General features: G+C 39.3%; 1 protein-coding gene across 1 annotated transcript in view; it reads left to right on the top strand.

Moving 5' to 3' along the window:
* Window positions 1-18,693, top strand: part of COQ2 (coenzyme Q2, polyprenyltransferase) — a 59,401-nt gene extending 40,708 nt beyond the window's left edge. The window contains exons 5-7 of the mRNA XM_056803282.1: window positions 4,779-4,912; window positions 10,993-11,181; window positions 18,138-18,693. Of these exons, the coding sequence (XP_056659260.1) occupies window positions 4,779-4,912; window positions 10,993-11,181; window positions 18,138-18,293 (479 nt within the window). The 3' untranslated portion in view covers window positions 18,294-18,693. The remainder of the gene's footprint in view (window positions 1-4,778; window positions 4,913-10,992; window positions 11,182-18,137) is intronic.
* The last annotated feature ends 1,617 nt before the right edge of the window (window positions 18,694-20,310 follow it).

Below are 20,310 nucleotides of genomic sequence, written 5' to 3'. Positions count from 1 at the left end.
TTATTAATTTAAGGCATTCCTTGGAGAATTCTATATGAATATAGCATATAATATATTCTCCACATCTTTCTATTGTGTAAAGAGAAATCATGCACTGGGGTCATCCTACTTGCATCCCTGCACTGCATGCACTACGTCATGTGAGAGTGCTCTAGCCCTGTGGCCAGAGATGATTGAGTATGACCCAGAAAGGAAGGGGAGGTTAAAAGGTTCAAGGCAAGGAATTGGGCTCTATTCCTTTGGATGTGGTAGTGAGGTGAAAGGATAGTGGCTAAGATAGAGATCCTTGAGGGGAGAGCTCATGTGATTTGCTGTGTATTAGAGTGGAAAAAGCCCCAAACTTGAATTTAGGAATTTAAATCGCAACCTCATCATTTATTACTCATGACCACAAACAAATCATTTTATCTCTAAACCTCAGTTCACTGTAAAATAGAGATTAATACTATTGATACTGCCTTAGTGTTGTTTTCTTTGACATTATTGTCATAATTGTACATACTGTTTTCTTGATTCTGCTTACTTACTAGGCATTATTTCATACAAGTCTTAGCATATTTCTCCAAGTTCTTCTTATTCATTGTTTCTTATCATACAAGTAACATTCCATTACATTCATACACACAATTGTTCAGACACTCATCATGTGGGGCATGAGGCAGTGGGCCCCTATTTTCTTCCCAGTTTTTGCTACCACCAAAAAAAATGCCATTAAAAATATCTTGGCCTCTATGAGAACTTTCTGTCTAACTTCTTTCAGGTATCCACCTAATAGTGAGATGTATGGATCAATGACATAAATTTAATCACATAATTTATGGTGTAATTCTTTACATTGAGATCTTTTATCCATGGAGAATAAAGTTCTTTTTAAAGTTTAAGTATCTCTTGATTAGATCTTCAAGAATTCAAACAAGTGCCTTTTCACTTAAGTGATATCTATGCCTTTTCTTTTTTCATATCCCAGAGATTTCCTGGGCCCAATAACAAATGAGAAATAAGCAAAGAGATTATCAGAACAGCTGTCATTGACAGTCTGTGCCATGTGGCACCTGCATAGCACCTGTTTCAGAGCCCTTTTTAGGTGTGCTCCATCCCTGGCCAGAAGCTCAGCATTCCTATGTTTAAAACCAACCTCCTCCTTAGAGATCAGAGTTCTTTGTCTGCTTTTCTTTTCTCATGTATACCTTTCTCTTCCAAGTCCCATGGATTCAGTTTATATTAGTGATTAAAGCAGTGTCTGTACCCACAAGATTTTCAGCTTTTTGCAGAGGACTTCATAACCTTTAGCATTAGGTTCCTCTAGGGGTATCATTTGTCTCCCTAGGAGTGAGCACTGATTTGTGAGTTCAGGATTCATTCAATGTACCTTTGTTCCTAGTGCCTAGAGTGGTTCCTGACCCAGAGAAGGCCCTTAATAAATACCTGTTAATTGCTTGATTAACTGTTACTTAGAAACCTCTCCTTATATCCTGAATACTTTCTTCTGGGAAGCCTGACCAGCCTCATTGTTTATATCTGACTGATTACTAGTTATGTCAGTATCTCCTTCAACAGCAAGTCTTTTCTTCCTTTGACCATTATTGGATGATGCCTTGACTTATGATACCTGAGAATTTGGATCATTATTCTTTGGAGAATAAGAATCTATTTCCCTCTAGGAAAATTAAGCCTGTTATAGAGCTCAAATGTTCCACGTGTAAAGCTGAAAATTAATGGTCAGACAATAATTTTATGAAATTATGTGGTCACTAATATTTATTATATCTTGAGTCAGAAATTTAATTACAAATATTTACAAAATAGAGAGGAAACAATAAAATAGAGAAATATAAAGAGCTTAGAGAGGTTATCTATCCTATCAGCCTAAATGTTTACTCCTGGGTCTGCTTAATCCAGGCAGAGATTAATTAATTCTCAACCAGGAAGGCTGGTGGTGGTGAGTAGCCACATGGCCTCCTCCAAGATGGAAACTAGTCTCTTAAGAAGCTAGGAAAGGAGCCAGCCTTTCACTCACCCAACAAAGTAGTCCCAAAGTCAGAGTCTAAGTTGAAGCTGAGCTCCAAGCCCACAATCCAAGCCGCAAGTCTCCAGCGAAGCTGCCTTGACTGCCCAGTTCGAAGACTATCTCCAAAGACAATCTCCCTCTGAGAGAGTTAGGGGCTTGCTTTTATGGTGACTTTTTGTCCCTGCCTCTCATCGCAGGGGCCAATCATAGTTTCCCAATTGTCTAGCACTGCCCAGGGGGCAGTGTCTGTGTGATCAACTTCTCACCTTCTGAAGGTTAAGTTCTCTTCTGGAGAGGTGAATACTCATCCTGGCTGATTGGATTTCTGAGAGTGTGAATTCACTAAGTGATCTGAAAGCTCCTCCACCTAGTTTAAACTCATGGTTGATTCATCAAAACAAAGGAGAGTTAATCCTGTCTTCACAATCTATTGAGGTACTTAAGTTAGTATTAACTCAGGATAGACAATAGAGTAAAGAATTCTTTTTCACACATGGGTCTCCAACTTCTTTGGGACATGTTCTTTCACCTTTTGGCCCCTTGATAGAGGCAAAAATTATCTTCTGATTTACTAAAACCTTTTTCTTTATGATTTTTCTTTTTCTTTATTATTTTCTTTTTGAAATACTTTTTCTATTCTCTATGCCTGAAAGGTGCTAAAAGACTGTCTGCCCTTTGATCCAGCCATAGCACCGCTGGGTTTGTACCCCAAAGAAATAATAAGGAAAAAGACATATACAAAAAACTGGAAAATGAGGGGATGCCCTTCAGTTGGGGAATGGCTGAACAAATTGTGGTATCTGATAGTGATGGAATACTATTGTGCTCAAAGGAATAATGAACTGGAGGAATTCCATGTGAACTAGAACAACCTCCAGGAATTAATGCAGAGTAAGAGTTGCAGAACCAGGTGAACATTGTACACAGAGACTAATATACTGTGGTACAATAGAACATAATGGACTTCTCCATTAGTGGCAATGCAGTGATCCTGAACAACTTGGAGGAATCTATGAGAAAGAACACTATCCACAATCAGAGGAAGAACTGTGGGAGAAGAAACACAGAAGAAAAACAACTACTTGATCACATGGGAAGATGGGGATATGGTTGGGGATGTAGACTCTAAATGATCACCCTGGTGCAAACATGGAAATAGGTTTGGATCAAGGACACATGTAAAACCCAGTGGAATTGTGCATCGGCTATGGAAAGGGATGGTGGGAGGGGAGAGAAAGAATATAATTCTTGTAACCAAGGGAAAATGTTCTTAATTGACTAATTAAATAAATAAATAAATAAAACATGAAATACTTCTTCCATTCTTTTGAGGAACCCTTTGCTTTCTCTCATGCCCTGGATAGTAGAGTAGCCTTCCTTGAGCCCTTCTATTTTTTTCGTCTAGGATTATTATCTCCTTGTGCTTTGTATATACATTCATAGTACTATAAACAAGAGCAAAGTGCATTTAAAAAAAATTTAAACCCTTCCTTCTGTCTTAGAATCAATTGATTCTAAGGCAGAAGAGCAGTAAGGGCTAGGCCCAGGGTTACACAGCTAGGAAGTGTCTGAGCCCAGATTTGAACCTAGGACCTTCCATCTCCAGGCCTGGTTTTCAATCCACTGAGCCACCCAGCTTCCTCCACCAAAGTGCATTATTGAAGATCACAGCAAGTCCTCCTTATCCTCCATACTTGATTGAAGGACCACAGTGGCTCTCTCCTCTAATTACTTTGTCAAATTACAAATTTGCAAGACAGAACTTGAGATGTGAATATGCTAAGGTCATCCACCTAGCTTCCCTTTGTTACTGATCTCTTGATACCTCTATGTCCTCCCTTGGGCTCTTACTCCTTTGTCTCCTCTTCTCAAGATACAATTTAATATCTTTTTAGCATCTAGAAGCATAAGGACAGAATTCAGTTATCTGATGAGCACCTGGCTGTTGCTTTCCATACACTTCCATGGACATTAGGCTTTCTGGCCCCACTTGGGGATTGAGACTTAATTTGTTTACCAGACAAAAGCCCCCAAGGGCAGATGTTAAGAGAGCTTTCCCTCTCCTCGTTATTCTATCAGTCCTCTGTAGAATCTTTCTCTTTCCCCAGGTTCTGTCAGCAAGTGTGACAGTCACTGTACCTGTGATAGTGCTGGCCAGGGTTCTGAGTTGGAAGGCACCTGGTTTAGAGGGAATCAATCTGTTTTGCAGTTTGCTAATGAAAGGAGAAATTGCCCAGCTTGCACTGATATCTTTGTTTATAGGATTATGTTTTGAATTATGGCCTGGACTGTGTGATGACAGATTATTGGGTTGGTTTTGTTTGTTTGTTTTTTTTTTTTAATCTGCATCCCAGTCCTGAGCCCCGAATTGATCATTTTGCTGAAGTCTATAACCAAAACTCCTCCTCTCTGGCTTGTTCTCTTCTCTTGTTTACCTTAGTTTTATGAACCTTTTGTTATCTTTATGTTTCCCCAAAACATGACAAATAGCCATAGTAGTAAGACAAGATGGAGTGAAATCATGTTTCTAGGAGACTTGGTCACATAAGACCATTATACTGTTTCCTCTTCCCAATTTAAAAAAATAATGGAAATATATACTCCTTCTGCCCTTTTGGCAAAAAGTTTGGGAAATGCCATTTTCTCAAAAGTGGATTTAAATATGTAAATCATAATTCTATATGTTTGTAATTAGCTTGACCCTTGAATTCTGAAATCTATTCTGTGTTTTTTTTTTCCCTCTTCCTTCCTTATCCTTTATCACTCATAGGACTGACCTTCAATTGGGGAGCATTACTTGGATGGTCTGCCATAAAGGGTTCCTGTGATGTGTCTGTCTGCCTGCCCCTTTATCTCTCTGGAGTTATGTGGACCTTAATATATGACACTATCTATGCCCACCAGGTAACAGTATTATCTTCAAATCTAATCATTTGTTGTATTTAACTTTGTGGACTTGCAGATAGTAGCTTTTATTTTAGTGTTACCACTCAAATGTGACTCATGCACTCTGTCCACTTCCTGGATTAACTATGCCTAGTCCAGCTCAAAAATTTTCAGCGTCTCCCAGTTGACTCTAAGTGAAAATATAAAATTCTCCCAGTTGACTCTAAGGAAAAATACAAAATTCTCCAACCTGTCCTTTCGCCTCACTTCACATTATTGCCTTTCACCAAATCCATTTTCCAGTCCAACCGAACTCTCCTAGCTGTTGTCCAAGTCCAACAGCCTATCTCTTACCCCATGCATTCACGCAGCCTGTCCCCTCTGCCTGGAGAGCACCCTTTCTTTCCTCTCTCCTCAGCTCCTCTTCACCCATGAAGCCTTCTCAGATTCCCCCAGATGTTTGTCTCATCTGAGTACAAGTTGTATGAAAATGGAGGCTTCTCCCAGGCACAAGTGATCTCCTTGTACCCTCAGCACTTCCCATTGATACTTTGCACACTGTAGACATTTAATTCATGTGTATGGGATTTAACTGAAATCAAAGTAGAAATTTCACACTCAAACCTTACAAGATGTTGTTATCCTTAATCCTTAGTGTTCTAGCCATAACTTTACTCTCTCACCTTCTGTACCATGCTTTGATGTAATATCTGTTCACCCTGAGGAAGATATCCACATCCTAAAACCAAGAAGTAGGATTAATCCGAGGAGGCAGGAGTGCAGCCTGACCAGGTCAGGGGGTGAGAAGATAAAAGAATACCAAGCAGAGGAGGAAGGAAAGAAGGACTCCTGAGCATTAAGGAGAGCATTAAGCATTTCTGAAGGATGTGAACTGACTTCCCTGAGAGAGGGCTAGCCACAACTCACTCTTAGGAGAGACCATGAAGTAGGGGTCAGAAGTAGAGAAGAGCAGTGGAAATTGGTGGCATTATAATGTCCTAGGTCTTGGTGTGACCCACACAGAAGGGTCCTCTGGAGAACCTCGTCCATATTGGTAATCTGTACTTCACAGCTCTGCCAGAGAACCTTGACCCACTTGCATCTCCCTATTTTATGTCTTTCCTGTCAATAGTGATCCAAAGACTGCCATGCTTTGACTCATCTCTTTCAAGGAATCTTGAATAATAGATATATGGATAAGAGGCATCTTCTTGGAAGAGAACCTTTGAAATACTAGTTGGCTCTAACAAACCAGATACTTAAAAAAAAATAGTTAAACATCCTACCTCTGTGATGGTGAACCTATGACATATGTGCCAGAAAGGGCACACAATGCTCTCTGTGGACACATGTGCCATTGTCAGAATTCATTACTAGAAAGGCAGAGGGCCTTGGGTGGAGCTGCTACCTTCTCCCTCTCCACCATCAGAAAGGAACAACATTCATTTCTACTATCCTCTAGGCAACGACCAGTCAGCAAAGAGTTTTATTTTATTTTGCTTATATCTTTACAATGAAATTTCTCCATAACTGGAAGTAATATTTATATGACAATATATATTAGCATAGTTATTTTGTCAGAGGAATAACCAGGTTATCTCTATCTACTCATCAGAAAAGGATATGAAAAACACAAAGGAGGTCTTTGGGAGTTTGAGAGTTTTTATTTTTTAATAGAAGAACTTATCAGTAGTAATCTAAGTAAATCTTCCCGGAAGGTTCATGTTCAGTTACGGAAATGATTTAAATGTTAAAATAAAACTATAATAGAAGCTACTGTGGTATAATGGGAAGAAACTTGAATTTGGAGTAGAATAAACCTAGATTTGATTGCTCTCTCTACTATTTACTAGCTAGGACAAAATCATTTAACCTCTGTGAATTTCAGTTTCCTCACATTTTTAATGGTGATAACATTAGAAGTTCCTACTTAATGTTTTTTTTTCCCTCCCTTATAAAATGATATCTGTAAGGTATATAAATCTTTAAATACTCCATCAATTAAATAATTCATAAAGATTTATTAAGTACCCACAAACTGCCAGACAAGGTGATAAAGGAGAAAAAACTAGCAGCTGGGGAATCACAAAAGATATATATGCTAGATATTATGTCTATAATATGTAATTATATTTTTAAATATATACTGACTATATATTTATGTATGCATGGATGAGGTATACACACCTGACAACATTTTTTCACATCCCCCACCCCTCTGCCCAGCAACCCAATGGGATCACTTCTTCTCTCCCTTGTTTGGGATAAGGCAAGGAAGAGGCAAAGCTCAGCACTCAGACTGGAGGGGGAAGGGCACAGCATGTGGTCCCTGGGGTGGGCCATGACACATAGTCATTAAAAGGTTTGCCATCATTGCTCTATGTAAAGATGTGATCTCTTGTGGAATATCACTTATCAAAATATATCTGTTGGGGCACCTAGGTGACTGGTTTCTGGGTTCAAATGTGACCTTGAATACTTACTTGTATGACCTTGGGCAAGTTTTTTAACCCCAGTTGCCTAGCCTTTCCCACTCTTTTGCCTTGGAATTGATATTTAGTATAGACTCTAAGTCAGAAGGTAAGGGTTTTTTTTTTTAAGTTTATCTGTTTATTATTAAAATTAAAATTAATAATCATAATAATAGCTAGCATTTATATATTACTTTCAAGCTTACAGAGCACTCTATATATCTTATTTCATTTGATTCTCACAACAGCCCTAGGAGAGAAGTGCTATCATTGTCCCCATTTTACAGATGAGGAAACTGAGGCAGACAAAGGGTTTTTTTTGTTTGTTTTGTTTTGTTTTGTTTTTTATTGTTTTTTTGCCCAGCATAACATAGCTATTAAGCATCGGAGGCTTCATTTGAACTCAGATCTTGCAGAGTTCAGGTCCAGCACATTGGGTGCCATGTTTTTATCCATCTGCCTGCTTCTAATACCCTCACTGGGGATGCCTCCAATACTTTGTGTACATATGGGAAAGCATGTATATAAATCAGTAAAGGTTGATATTCTCAGCAGTTCTTTTTATTTTATAAATTAATGAAGTCCCATTTTTTCCCCATGCCTTTAGTATTCTCCCATCTTCCTGATACTCATCAGTCATTCACTCAGAGCCCTCATAATTGTGTCACCTTCAACACAGGCCCCTTCCATGTACCCATAATCTCACCCAGATACTTTTCCATATGTTGAGAGCATTTCTAACTCAAGCATAGTTGGTCCCATGAGAGTGAAAAATGACCCTGTTTCCCTGTTCCACTTTTAATGCCCCCAAGCTAGCTTTGCTAGGTTGGGTCTGTTGCCAAACCATCATTAAATTTCGTTTACCCTGCCCTGCTTCTCTTGTTTGTGAGGCCGTATTTCACTGTCTTTCTAATTGTTCACTACAAATGAGTTTTTGTTCTAACCCAAGGTTACCTTTGCCAAGTATGTTGAGTGTTTGGTTTCTTTTCAGGTCTTGCTGAAGCCATTGAATTTTAGCAGTTCGACTTATATATGAAATTACTATAATCTGTGTCTATGTCCATTTTCAATCCATAGCCCATTTTTCATCATTAGTAACTTTAAATAGGTCAAGATAGAGTAATTTTAATAGTATATCTTTTGGGGGGAGTTTTATTCTCCTAGCTTTGTAGTAATTTTGATCTTTTTTTTTTCCACCCTTACCTTCTGTCTTAGAATCAATACTGTGATTTGCTTCTAACACAGAAGAACAATAAGGACTAGGCAATGGGGGTTAAGTGACTTTCCCAGGGTCACATAGCTGAGAAGTGTCTGAGGCCAGACATGAACCTCTTGTCTCTAAGCATGGCTCCACTGAGCCACCCAGCTGCCTCCACGTAATTTGGATCTTTAATGAGTCTATAGTCCAAGCTATATTCAAGAATGACTCCCATATCAATCATTTCATGTTGATTAATAATCAGTTTCATTTTTTTGTGATGCTTTTTGGTGATTGCCATGGTTCTTTTTTCCAGGAAAGTATTCATGAGGCATGAGACTTCTGTGTAGTCAACTATTTGTTGGCCAGATTTAGAACTGGAAAAGACTTTGGAAGCTATAACTAGCATCCATTTTATAGATGAAAAAACTGAGTCCCATGGAGGTTAAGTTACTTATTCCATATAACTCCAGCAGGATTTGAACCCATCTTTCCAGAGTACCTTGCTTGCTCTCATTTTCCATTATCTTTCTCACTACCTTCCCATATTCTCACCTTTTCATTGAAGTCTTCAATTATCAAAGTATGTTAATATAATTTGGAGTGTCTTCATTGAGTTCTTCAGCGAATTTCCTCTACTTCTCTAGCCCATGTGATAGATATTGGTGCATAAGCTAGAGTTATATTCAAAGTGTTTTGTTGTTTTTTTGGATTTTTTTGGCAAGTACTTTTAAGATGCCTGAAAATCCCATGAAATAATGTTTCTTTTTGCTCTTGGGCACCTGATAACACCAACCTCACCAACCCTTTTCTTTGCCTCTAAAAGGAGAAGTATGTATAACCATTCTTCCATTTGGCTACAACTCCCTTCCTCTCGTTTATAACAAGAATGTAAACAAAGATTGAGATAATTCATTTCTTCTAGGAACATACCCTGTCAGTCATTGGACAGATGTCTCAGATTTCAAGTACTACTATATACAGTACAGTCAGTTATGACAAAGTGGTTTATTATTATCATTTAATTTAGATCTACTCTGAGTCAAACCAAGCCCTCAAAATATAAAAATTACATGTTCTTCCAAGCATGATGTAACACAGACTATAAGGAAGACATTGGCACTGTTCCCTGGTATATATTTGTGTGTATGTATATATACATACAGATGTATGTATGTTTGTGTGTATATGTGGGATGAACCAACATCTATACATCTATTCCATGTAGGCTGGTCTTTCCCTAAAAAGGCCACATGAAATGTCCTTGAGATTTAATCAATCCAGGAAACTAAGCCTTGAATTTAGAGTAAGGTTTAAGACTAAGTTGTGAACATGCCACAGCTTTCTCGTTGCCTAAGGCAGGAAAAACCCCATCTGAGGAGTTGGCATGCCCTGGATTGGCACACCCTTTTTGCCAGGCATACCACCATGGCATATGTGAGGAGAACTGAGCCCAGTTGAATCTGTCCTTGTCAAATATCCTTCCCATGCTATCACTAAATAAGTTCCTCTTGTTAAAAGCTGTATCATCCATAAGAGCCTGAAGTCCTGGATTACCCAAGTCGGCCCTGCCTTGAACAGTGCACATCAGGTGGGGAAGTCTGAGGACTCTGTGAATGGATCAGAACCAAGTTATGCTTAAACACTGTCACAGAGGAAATCAAAGATAGATTGTGTGATAGTGCAAACATGAACTTTAGGCAGGATGTCCTAGCCAGTTAGTACTGAGAAAAGACTGAGCGTGAAGTTGGGTGTCCTGGCCAGGTAGCACTTTTAAACCTTAAAAAGGGATGTCAAAAGCACATGAGCAAGAGTGACAGACCTAGAATCACATTGCTATGAAAGTCTCCTCTCATGTGGAAACTGACGCCTGCATTAGCATGGAGGAGGCTCTGCAGCCCTGGAGGGGCATGTCCTTCATTGAGACATATCCAGGGGGACTTAGTGACTTTGGTGCTCTCTGTATCTACTATTCATCCAAGATCCAGCCAGCTGGAACTTAAATCCTTCATTGGTTCCACTGGAATAAATAGGTGTTCCTTAGATAGTATGGAGATAATTCTCACCTCTCACATACATATTTAGAGAAGCATTTACTGCTCAGTGTTGGTGAGTTGGTAGGAAAGTCTGTCCCTAGGGCAGACTGGATTGCCCTTAAGACAGAAATGTGGAATTTTGTTGAGATCATGATAAAATAAAAGTTGATATATAGGGATGTGTGAAGCTCATTGCCATAATCTCAACTGACCTTTATAAGTCTCCCATTCAATCCTGACCAGACCTCTGAAATCTGGAAAATTAAGCAATGAAAAATCATACTTGTAATGCTGTTACTTCAACCCTCACTAGCCCTTTTACCAACTTAATTTTTTCCTTCTTAGTTTGCAAATCACCAATACATCATTTAAAACAAAGTTTCTTTTTGCCAGGATAAGAGAGATGATGCCCTGATTGGTCTTAAATCCACTGCTCTACGTTTCAAGGAAGACACCAAGCAGTGGCTAAGCGGCTTCAGCATTGTCATGTTGAGTGGCCTGACTCTGGCCGGACTAAACTGTGACCAGACCATCCCTTACTATGCTGCTGTGGCTACCATAGGGGCTCATTTGGCTCACCAGGTTAGTCATTCATCCCTCTTGTTTCTTCCCTGTCATGGTACCAATTGGAAGTTCCTCTTTGTTGCAATTACGTGTTAAGATTAGACAGCTCCATAATAAGCATAGCCCATTGTGCTCTGAACATTCATACTTACCTCTTCCACTTGACATCAGAGAGCCATTATAGCTAATGTATAGACTAGCTAATAGTTTCTTTAGACCCTATTAGTATTAGTCTCTATTAGTATCTCAGTATGACATTGCCCTGTGATAACATTCTCTAGTTTTTCCAGAATGCATATCAGAAAGATTAGCTCTTGCAAGATTGTTATAAAGTAATACATGGTATTGATTCTAAGGTAGAAAGTAAGCATTATTTTTAAAAATTGTTATAAAGTCCTATATTCTTAGAGTTTGAAGGGAATTTGGAGGCTAAGTGCAGCCTTTACCTAAAACATGAGCCCTTCCTCCCTAAGAAATGAGCCTCCATCTTCTGCTTGAACACCTTCATGATGGGGTACTTACCACCTTTTGGTGCAATCTACTTTATTTTTAGCTAGCTTTTCTTGTGGCACAGTTTCTTAGTTAACTGGTCTATCTCCCTGAAGCTTTCACCCACTGAGCCTGCTCTGTACTGCCTTATGGACTCAAGTCGAATGTCTAATCCCTTTACTAGATAAGACCCTTTCACATATTGCAAGTTTTATTTTCTCTAAATAAAACACTCCCATATTCTTCATTTCACCTTTATGTGTCATGATTTTGAGTCACTCCAGGAAAGGGAGTTGTTCCCAACTGTCAAACAGGATTGCTAAAAAAGACTAATGGTAGTCACTTAAATAAATTGAGGGCTAACTCTTATTTGAGACAATAAGTGACCAAGGCCACATGCCATGAAGTTACTGTAAATATGCTGCAATACAAGCTTTCATTCCAGGACAGGCTTCTTTGTATTGCCAGTCAAGTAGCCTCTATAAAATGAGTGAGCTAAATGAATGAGTCATCACAAAGTCAACCAGTATTTTATAATCCTCATTGTTTTCTTCACTTAAAAAGACTGACAATTAGATTGAATCTGTATTTTTAGTTTGCTCAGTTTGCAAAAAGTCATTTGTCAATCTAAGGAAATAAATTCTGGAGAAACATCCTTTAAAGACTACTAAATTGGGGGTGGCAAAATAGCTCAGTGGATAGAGAGCCAGGCCAAGAAATATAAGATCCTGAGTTCAAATCTGTCCTCAAATACTTCCTAATTGTATGACCCTGGGCAAGTCATTTAGCCCCCATTGCCTAACCCTTACTGCTATTCTGCCTTGGAAACAATACACAGTAATATAAGGGTTAAAATTTAAGGTTGGACTAAATATATGAGAATGTGGTTGCCAAAATTAATATATCTCAAATCAAATGACTTTTTAACAGTATTTATTTATAAAATAGAGGGAAAGAGAAATGAGAAAGGGAGTAGAGTAAGAAGTCTAGCTTAATGAGCTAGATATCTGCTCTGGTGCCTGGCTTTGCTCTGACAGGGCTCCAGAAGCCTAGCTAGAGGGCTCAGAGGTAAATTAGGTATCATCCACATGGCTGGGGGAACGGTTGGGGAGGGGGTTTGGTATTAATCTCTCCAGAAGTCAGGAAAGGAAGGTCAGCTTTTTCCACTCACCCATGTGGTAGTCCAAAGGGAAAATCCAAGAGCAGTCTTACCAGAAACAGTCCAAGGTCCCAAGCTGGAGTTCCTCCAAAACCAAGTTTGAAGGAGAAAGAGCTGGTCATAGGAAGTTGCAACTATTTTTAAAGACCCTTCTTTGTGACATTTCCTGTGCCTTCCTTCCTCTTTACATGGACCAGTCACAGTTTTGGAATTTTCTTTTTTTTTTTTAAAACCCTTACCTTCCGTCTTGGAGTCAATACCATGTATTGGCTCCAAGGCAGAAGAGTGGTAAGGGTAGGCAATGGGGGTCAAGTGACTTGCCCAGGGTCATACAGCTGGGAGGTGTCTGAGACCAGATTTGAACCTAGGACCTCCCATCTCTAGGCCTGGCTCTCAATCCACTGAGCTACCCAGCTGCCCCCTTGGAATTTTCTTAGGACCACCCAGGGGGCAGTCGGTCATTTCTGAGTTGTCACCCACATTAGCATGTGGGTTGTGGACCTCCCCTAACTTAAGGAAATGTGGGGGTGTATTCATGTCTGGTGATTAAATCTAAAAGTGGGCAAGGGAGAGTTAATCCCACCTTAACAGTGTTGATTCCAAGACAGAAAGTAAGAGGGTTTTATTTTTTTTTTTTTAATTTTTTAAAGGGAGAAAAACTTTAAGGTAAAATTCTGATACTCTCCAGTATTAGGAAAAAAGAGATGATGTTCCCATGGACATTTAGGTTAATAGTATTGCTTTTTTTCCCCCAGGGGAGCATGATAGCCAATACATTCAAAGTTAGAGTCAGTATCAAATATGTTTCCTCAGTGTCTGAGGGAGTGTTTGATTTGAACTTGAGTCACATCTCTTGAGATGTAATCAGAGAGCACATCATTCAATGGAATTACCTTCTAGATTCATAGACCTTCTACATAAGTGAATCTCTTTCAACTGAGAATTTCTACTTTTCTAACATTTTGGGGTGAATTTATTGTCTCTGAGAAGAAGACTTCCAGTTTGAGAAGATACCTTCCTATATGTGACAATACTGTTGTCATAGCTTCCAGTCATCTTAGATTGTCATCCCCACAGATTGTCATTCTTTTTTCCCAAAAAACCTTCTGACCCTGCCCAACCATTGCCACCACCACCATCAGATTCTAGAATGTATCCTCTCAAAGTTCAGGAGAGAGATCTCCTCCCTTACAAGAAGAAACTCCTGGAGAGCCATTGATTACTTAGCTATCCACATCTGGCAACCCCGCACATTCTGCCTAATAATGTTCATGACTAGAAGGACTTATTTCATTCCATCAACAGTGGAAAAAAGGATTTTCTAGTTACAGGGAACAGACCCCTGTGTCATGACAAAATTAAAACAGCCCAGTGTGTTATTGGATGAGTGTATTTCATAGCAAGTATCTATCTGAATAATTATAATTTATGAGGAAGGACTAAGAATACAGAATTGGAATGTAGATTTCTAATTTCAGGCTTCTAAGTTGTGTGTGAAGCCCCTGGACCTCATTTGATCATTATTCTTTGCTAAGTGTATTGTCCTACTCAAGGAAAGCTTGATCCACTCCACTTAATTTTTATAATGTTGCAGTGTAGTATCCTATATCAAGAACCAGAAGAATCCCAGAGGCAGTCCAGTCCAACAGCCTCATTTTACAGAAGAAAAAACTTGGGTCTAGGGATGTTATTATTCACTTACTGGCTCCACCTTTAAAGAGAGGCATTGACTGGAATGTATCCAGACAATGGGGACAAGGATAAAATGGAGGCATGAAGACCGGTTAAAGGAATGAAAAATGTTTGGCTAAAAAAAAAAATATGGATATATTGATATTAAGAGGACTAAGGTGGATTGATGATGACAACTACCTAGGAAACTGTTCACATCTGTTCTCTGGGTCAGTGTGCAAAGAAGTCTTTGAGACTATGTTGTATGAAAAACATTAACTATTCTTATTTATAGATGGAGGTAAAGACTGAGGATTAAACAAGGTGTCCCTGACCCTAAGGAAAACTAGCTCTCCAACCCACAAAATCTAAATTTCCGTCATGAGAAAGTCTTCTGTTCTTCAAGTCTACTCTACCAGCTCTCTGTTCTAGCTATTCTCACAAAATCCTCACTGCTCTAGCTATTCCCACAAAATCCTCACTGCTCTATCAGGCTATAACCCTCAGTTGTTGATTTGGTTATCTTTCTTAGAAGTTGTCTCCAGTCTGTTAAAAGTGAACTCAAATTGACTAAGTCCACCCAAAGTGTGTCTGAACCCTGAGGTAAAACCTCAGAGCCCACTGACAAGATTTTCCAGGCAAAACCTTTAGGGCAAGTTGTTAAAATGCATCAGGTAAAGTTATATCTTCTTAGGATGTATTTCAGTTTGTCAAGAACCTCCAAACTTCTCTAAAACAGTTAAATCAAGGTAGCCAACAAGAGCTCCTCCTTCCTCTCCTCAGTCTGGGACAGGAAAAAGTGTCAGTTGTACCTTCAAAACTCTTCCTCCTCTGCCCCCTACATTCCAGAGTCCTCTCTCCAAAGTTCCTAGCATGTGCCCATACTAGCACCTTAAAGGCAACCTTCAACTTCTCTTAAAACTTACAATATGGTACTGGCTAAGAGACAGAAAGGAGGATCAGTGGAATAGACTTGGAGTAAGTGACCTCAGCAAGACAGTCTATGATAAACCCAAAGATCCCAGCTTTTGGGATAAAAATCCACTATTTGACAAAAACTGCTGGGAATAAATTAGAAGACAGTATGGGAGAGATTAGGTCTAGATCAACATCTCATACCCTACACCAAGATAAACTCAGAATGGGTGAACGACTTGAACATAAAGAAGGAAACTATAAGTAAATTAAGTGTACACAGAATAGTATATGTGTCAGATCATCGGGAAAGGAAAGATTTTAAGACCAAGCAAGAGTTAGAAAAAAATTACAAAATGCAAAGTAAATAATTTTGATTATATTAAAGTAAAAAGTTTTTGTACAAACAAAACCAATGTAATCAAATTAGAAGGGAAGCAACAAATTGGGAAACAATCTTCATAACAAAAACCTCTGACAAAGGCCTAATCACTTAAATTTATAAGGAGCTAAATCAATTGTACAAAAAATCAAGCCATTCCCCAATTGATAAATAGGCAAGGGACATGATTTTCAGATAAAGATATCAAAGAAATCAAAACTATGAGAACATGAGAAAATGTTCTAAACCTCTTATAATCAGAGAGATGCAAATCAAAACAACTCTGAGGTATCACCTCACACCTAGCATATTGGCTAACATGACAGCAAAGGAAAGTAATAAATGCTAGAGGGAATGTGGCAAAATTGGGACATTAATGCATTGCTGGTGGAGTTGTGAATTGATCCAACCATTCTGGAGGGCAATTTGGAACTATGCCCAAAGGGCACTAAAAGACTGTCTGCCCTTTGATCCAGCCATAGCACTGCTGGGTTTGTACCCCAAAGAGACAATAAGGAAAAAAAACTTGTACAAAAATATTCATAGCTGCACTCTTTGTGATGGCAAAAAATTGGAAAATGCGGGGATGCCCTTCAATTGGGGAATGACTGAACAAATTGTGGTACATGTTGGTATTGGAATACCATTGTGCTCAAAGGAATAATAAAGTGGAGGAATTCCATGGTAACTAGAACAACCTCCAGGAATTGATGCAGAGTGAGAGGAGCAGAACCAGGAGAACATTGTACATAGAGACTGATACACTGTGGTACAATCGAATGTAATGGACTTCTCCATTAGTGGCAATGCAGTGATCCTGAACAAGTCGGGGGTATTTATGAGAAAGAACACTATCCACATCCAGAGAAAGAACTGTGGGAGTAGAAACACAGAAGAAAAACAACTGCTTGATTACATGGTTAGAGGGGATATGATTGAGGAAAGACTCTAAATGAACATCCTAATGCAAACACCAACAACATGGAAATAGGTTTTGATCAAGGACATATGTAATACCCAGAGAAATTGGGCATCAGATACGGGAGGGGGTTGGGGAGAGGGGAGGGAAAGAACATGAGTCTTGTAACCAAGGAAAAATATTCTAAATCATCTAATTAAATAAAATTTTCAAAAAAAAAAAAACCCTTACTCTGATTTCTATAACTACTATTACACAGCCTAGAAAAGAGAAAATTGTAAGTGACAGAGCCATTTCTGTGTAGTGAGAACAGAAGGAGGGCCAGTGGTTGAGAATTTCAGGAGGGTACACTTGGCCTCTGCCTAAAGAAGAACTAGAGTTGTCCCAGAAATCTTTACAACCTTTAAGCTCCCATAACCTTGTGTGTCTTGTCAGTCAGCAAGCACTGAGTATGTGCTGAGCTCAAAGACAGGTGTGCCCTTGTTACTATGGAGGAAGACAGAGCTGGCTGAGGAAGCTCAGGGGTCAAGGAATGGAGGGTCCTGCCTCTGGGACATTGTAGGTAGTTAAAGTCCTGGAGGAGAGGCAGGCTTTCAGTCTGGAGAGGAAAGAAGACCATAGTGACCCAGGTGGCCTCCTTAAAATGGAGGTTCTGGGGACAGCTGGGTAGCTCAGTGGATTGAGAGCCAGACCTAGAGACGGGAGGTCCTAGGTTCAGATCTGGATTCAGACACTTCCCAGCTGTATGACCCTGGGCAAGTCACTTGACCCCCATTGCCTAGCCCTTACCACTCTTCTGCCTTGGCGCCAATACACAGTATTGACCCCAAGACGGAAGGTGAGGGTTTAAAAAAATAAATAAAATAAAATGGAGGTTTTGAGAGGGTCTGGCCAAGCAGAGGGAGAGGCTGCTGCGTGGCTATCAGGGGCCAGTCACTGGTCCAGATAGTCCAAGGTTACTCATTCTTTCCAGTTTCCTGATTCAATTAAGATGTGCTGCTCACCCAGGAGAACAGTGTCCTCAGTAACAGAAATATTAAATGATGATCAGCTGTGAAGGACCCAAAGCAAGGCTCCAAAATAACCACAAGGGACTCATGATGAAAATGCTGTAGGAGGGCCGATCAGAGCATGCCTCTTCCTCTTTATCTTCTTCATGAGTTCTTTACTGTATGGATGATAAACGTCTTCTGTTGTGACATGAGCAGTATGGAAACAGGTATTGCACGAAGGCAGACATGACCTACCTCAGACTATTTACTGTTGGGAGTGGGGAGAGTCTGAAGCCTAAAATGTCAGAAATTGTTCCTAGTATAACCAAACACAAAAAATAAATAAATGTTTTACAAAAGATGTTCCACTGGTGCCAGACAAGTCTTGTACAAAGAAAGACCAAATCCTATCATATATTCCTAATACATTGTCTTCTGCTTTTACAGATTTACACTCTAGACATCCACAAGCCTGAGGATTGTTGGGCTAAGTTTACCTCCAACCGGACAGTAGGATTTGTGCTTTTCATAGGGATTATACTTGGAAACTTATGGAAAGAAAAGAAACCAAAGGAATCAAAGGAACTTGGAGACAACAATTAGGAAATTAACCCATGAAGTCAAAGAACTTTTCCGTCTGAGTTACAAACTTTCTCTTTTGTTACCAGAAAACTAGTTTGCACAGTCTTAATAGACTTACTTTAGTAAGTAAGAATGATTGACAGATGAATATTCAAGGTGAGATTTCCCAGATTAAACAATGTCACCAGCAAAATTCATCCCCAACTCAGGTATTAGCAAATTCTCCTCTTTTGAAGCTGGGTGTAGCCTTGGATTTTAGATGAACATTTTGTCTCATGCATGAAAATTCTCCTTTAAAAATGATTGGAATCACAAACTTTAGCACCTTTTTAGAAATGTGATGAGTATCTCATCCAAGAGGAATGTATTTTGGAAAATGTACTATTTTTAGAGAAAAATCAAATAAAAGCTGCTATGGTAAGCCCTGTGTCATTAATTTTGTCAGCAGTTCACTGACAGAAAATTTAATTCAGAAAGTTATTTTGTATTCATCTTTATGAATAGTTCTAAAAATGCCTATAAAGGTATGCCTTCTCATATTTTTTTAAAACCTTTACCTTCCCTCTTGAAATCAATTCTACATATTGATTCCAAGGCTGTAAAAAGTTTAGGCAGTGGGGCTTAAGTTGCCCAGGGACACACAGCTAAGAAGTGCCTGAGGCCACATTTGAACCCAGGACCTCCCAGTTCCAGGCCTGACTCTCTATTCACCAACCCACCTACCTGCCCCCTTCTCTCATATTTAATTGCTACTGTAAGCTATTCTTTGCACACTTAGTGGCCAAAGCAGATTCAGCAAGCAGGGATGTGCTCAGCACTTTGCAGAAGCCTAAATTTGATGAAAATAGATGTGACCCTGCCTCAAGTAACTTGCAATGTTGTCAAAGAACTTAACTTTCTCTGCAGTAATTCTGGCGCAGTGCACATAGGCAGTTCCCAATTATGAATCCAAGACATTTCTCTATAGACCTAAAATATAAATGCATTGACCAGCAGCTGTTATCTAGCCCTATGGTGTACCTGAATTACAATACAAATAGTGAACCCTTCCAAGCAAGTAAGGAGTTAGAATGGTTCCTCTGCTATACCCGAAGCATTTTCTCATTTGCCCATCTGTTTTCCTGGCCCCCCACCTCACTCTCCTAGTTCCTCCTGATGCCTGAAGTCCTCCATTTCAAGAGCAATTTCATTCACACTAACAGGAGCTACTTAACCTTTTTCTAATCATTTGCATCTTTCTTTTTTTTTTTATATTTTATTTGATCATTTCCAAGCATTATTCGTTAAAGACATAGATCATTTTCTTTTCCTCCCCCCCACCCCCCATAGCCGACGCGTAAGTCCACTGGGCATTAGATGTTTTCTTGATTTGAACCCATTGCTTTGTTGATAGTATTTGCATTAGAGTGTTCATTTAAAGTCTATCCTCTGTCATGTCCCCTCAACCTCTGTATTCAGGCAGTTGCTTTTTCTCGGTGTTTCCACTCCCATAGTTTATCCTTTGCTTATGAATGGTGTTTTTTTTCTCCTGGATCCCTGAAAGTTGTTCAGGGACATTACACCGCCACTAATGGAGAAGTCCATTACGTTCGATTATACCACAGTGTATTAGTCTCTGTGTACAATGTTCTCCTGGTTCTGCTCCTCTCGCTCTGCATCACTTCCTGGAGGTTGTTCCAGTCTCCATGGAACTTCTCCACTTTATTATTCCTTTTCAGGTATTCCTTGCTCTTTGATTTTCGGTATCAAACTTTCCACAGAGCTCTGGTCTTTTCTTTGCAAAAAGTTGGAAGTCTTCTATTTTGTTGAATGCCCATACTTTCCCTTGGAAGTATATAGTCAGTTTTGCTGGGTAGCTGATTCTTGGTTGGAGACCCAGCTCTCTTGCCTTTCTGAAGATCATGTTCCATGCCTTACGATCATTCAGCGTAGAACTTGCAAGGTCTTGTGTGACCCTGATTGGCATTCCTTTATATCTAAATTGTCTTTTTCTGGCTTCCTGTAGGATTTTTTCTTTTGTTTGATAGCTTTGGAATTT

This window comes from Monodelphis domestica, chromosome 6 (assembly GCF_027887165.1).
Source record: "Monodelphis domestica isolate mMonDom1 chromosome 6, mMonDom1.pri, whole genome shotgun sequence".
NCBI classification, from domain to species: domain Eukaryota; kingdom Metazoa; phylum Chordata; class Mammalia; order Didelphimorphia; family Didelphidae; genus Monodelphis; species Monodelphis domestica.
Note: the sequence above shows the minus strand (reverse complement) of the source record. Positions and strands in the feature narration are given on the sequence as shown.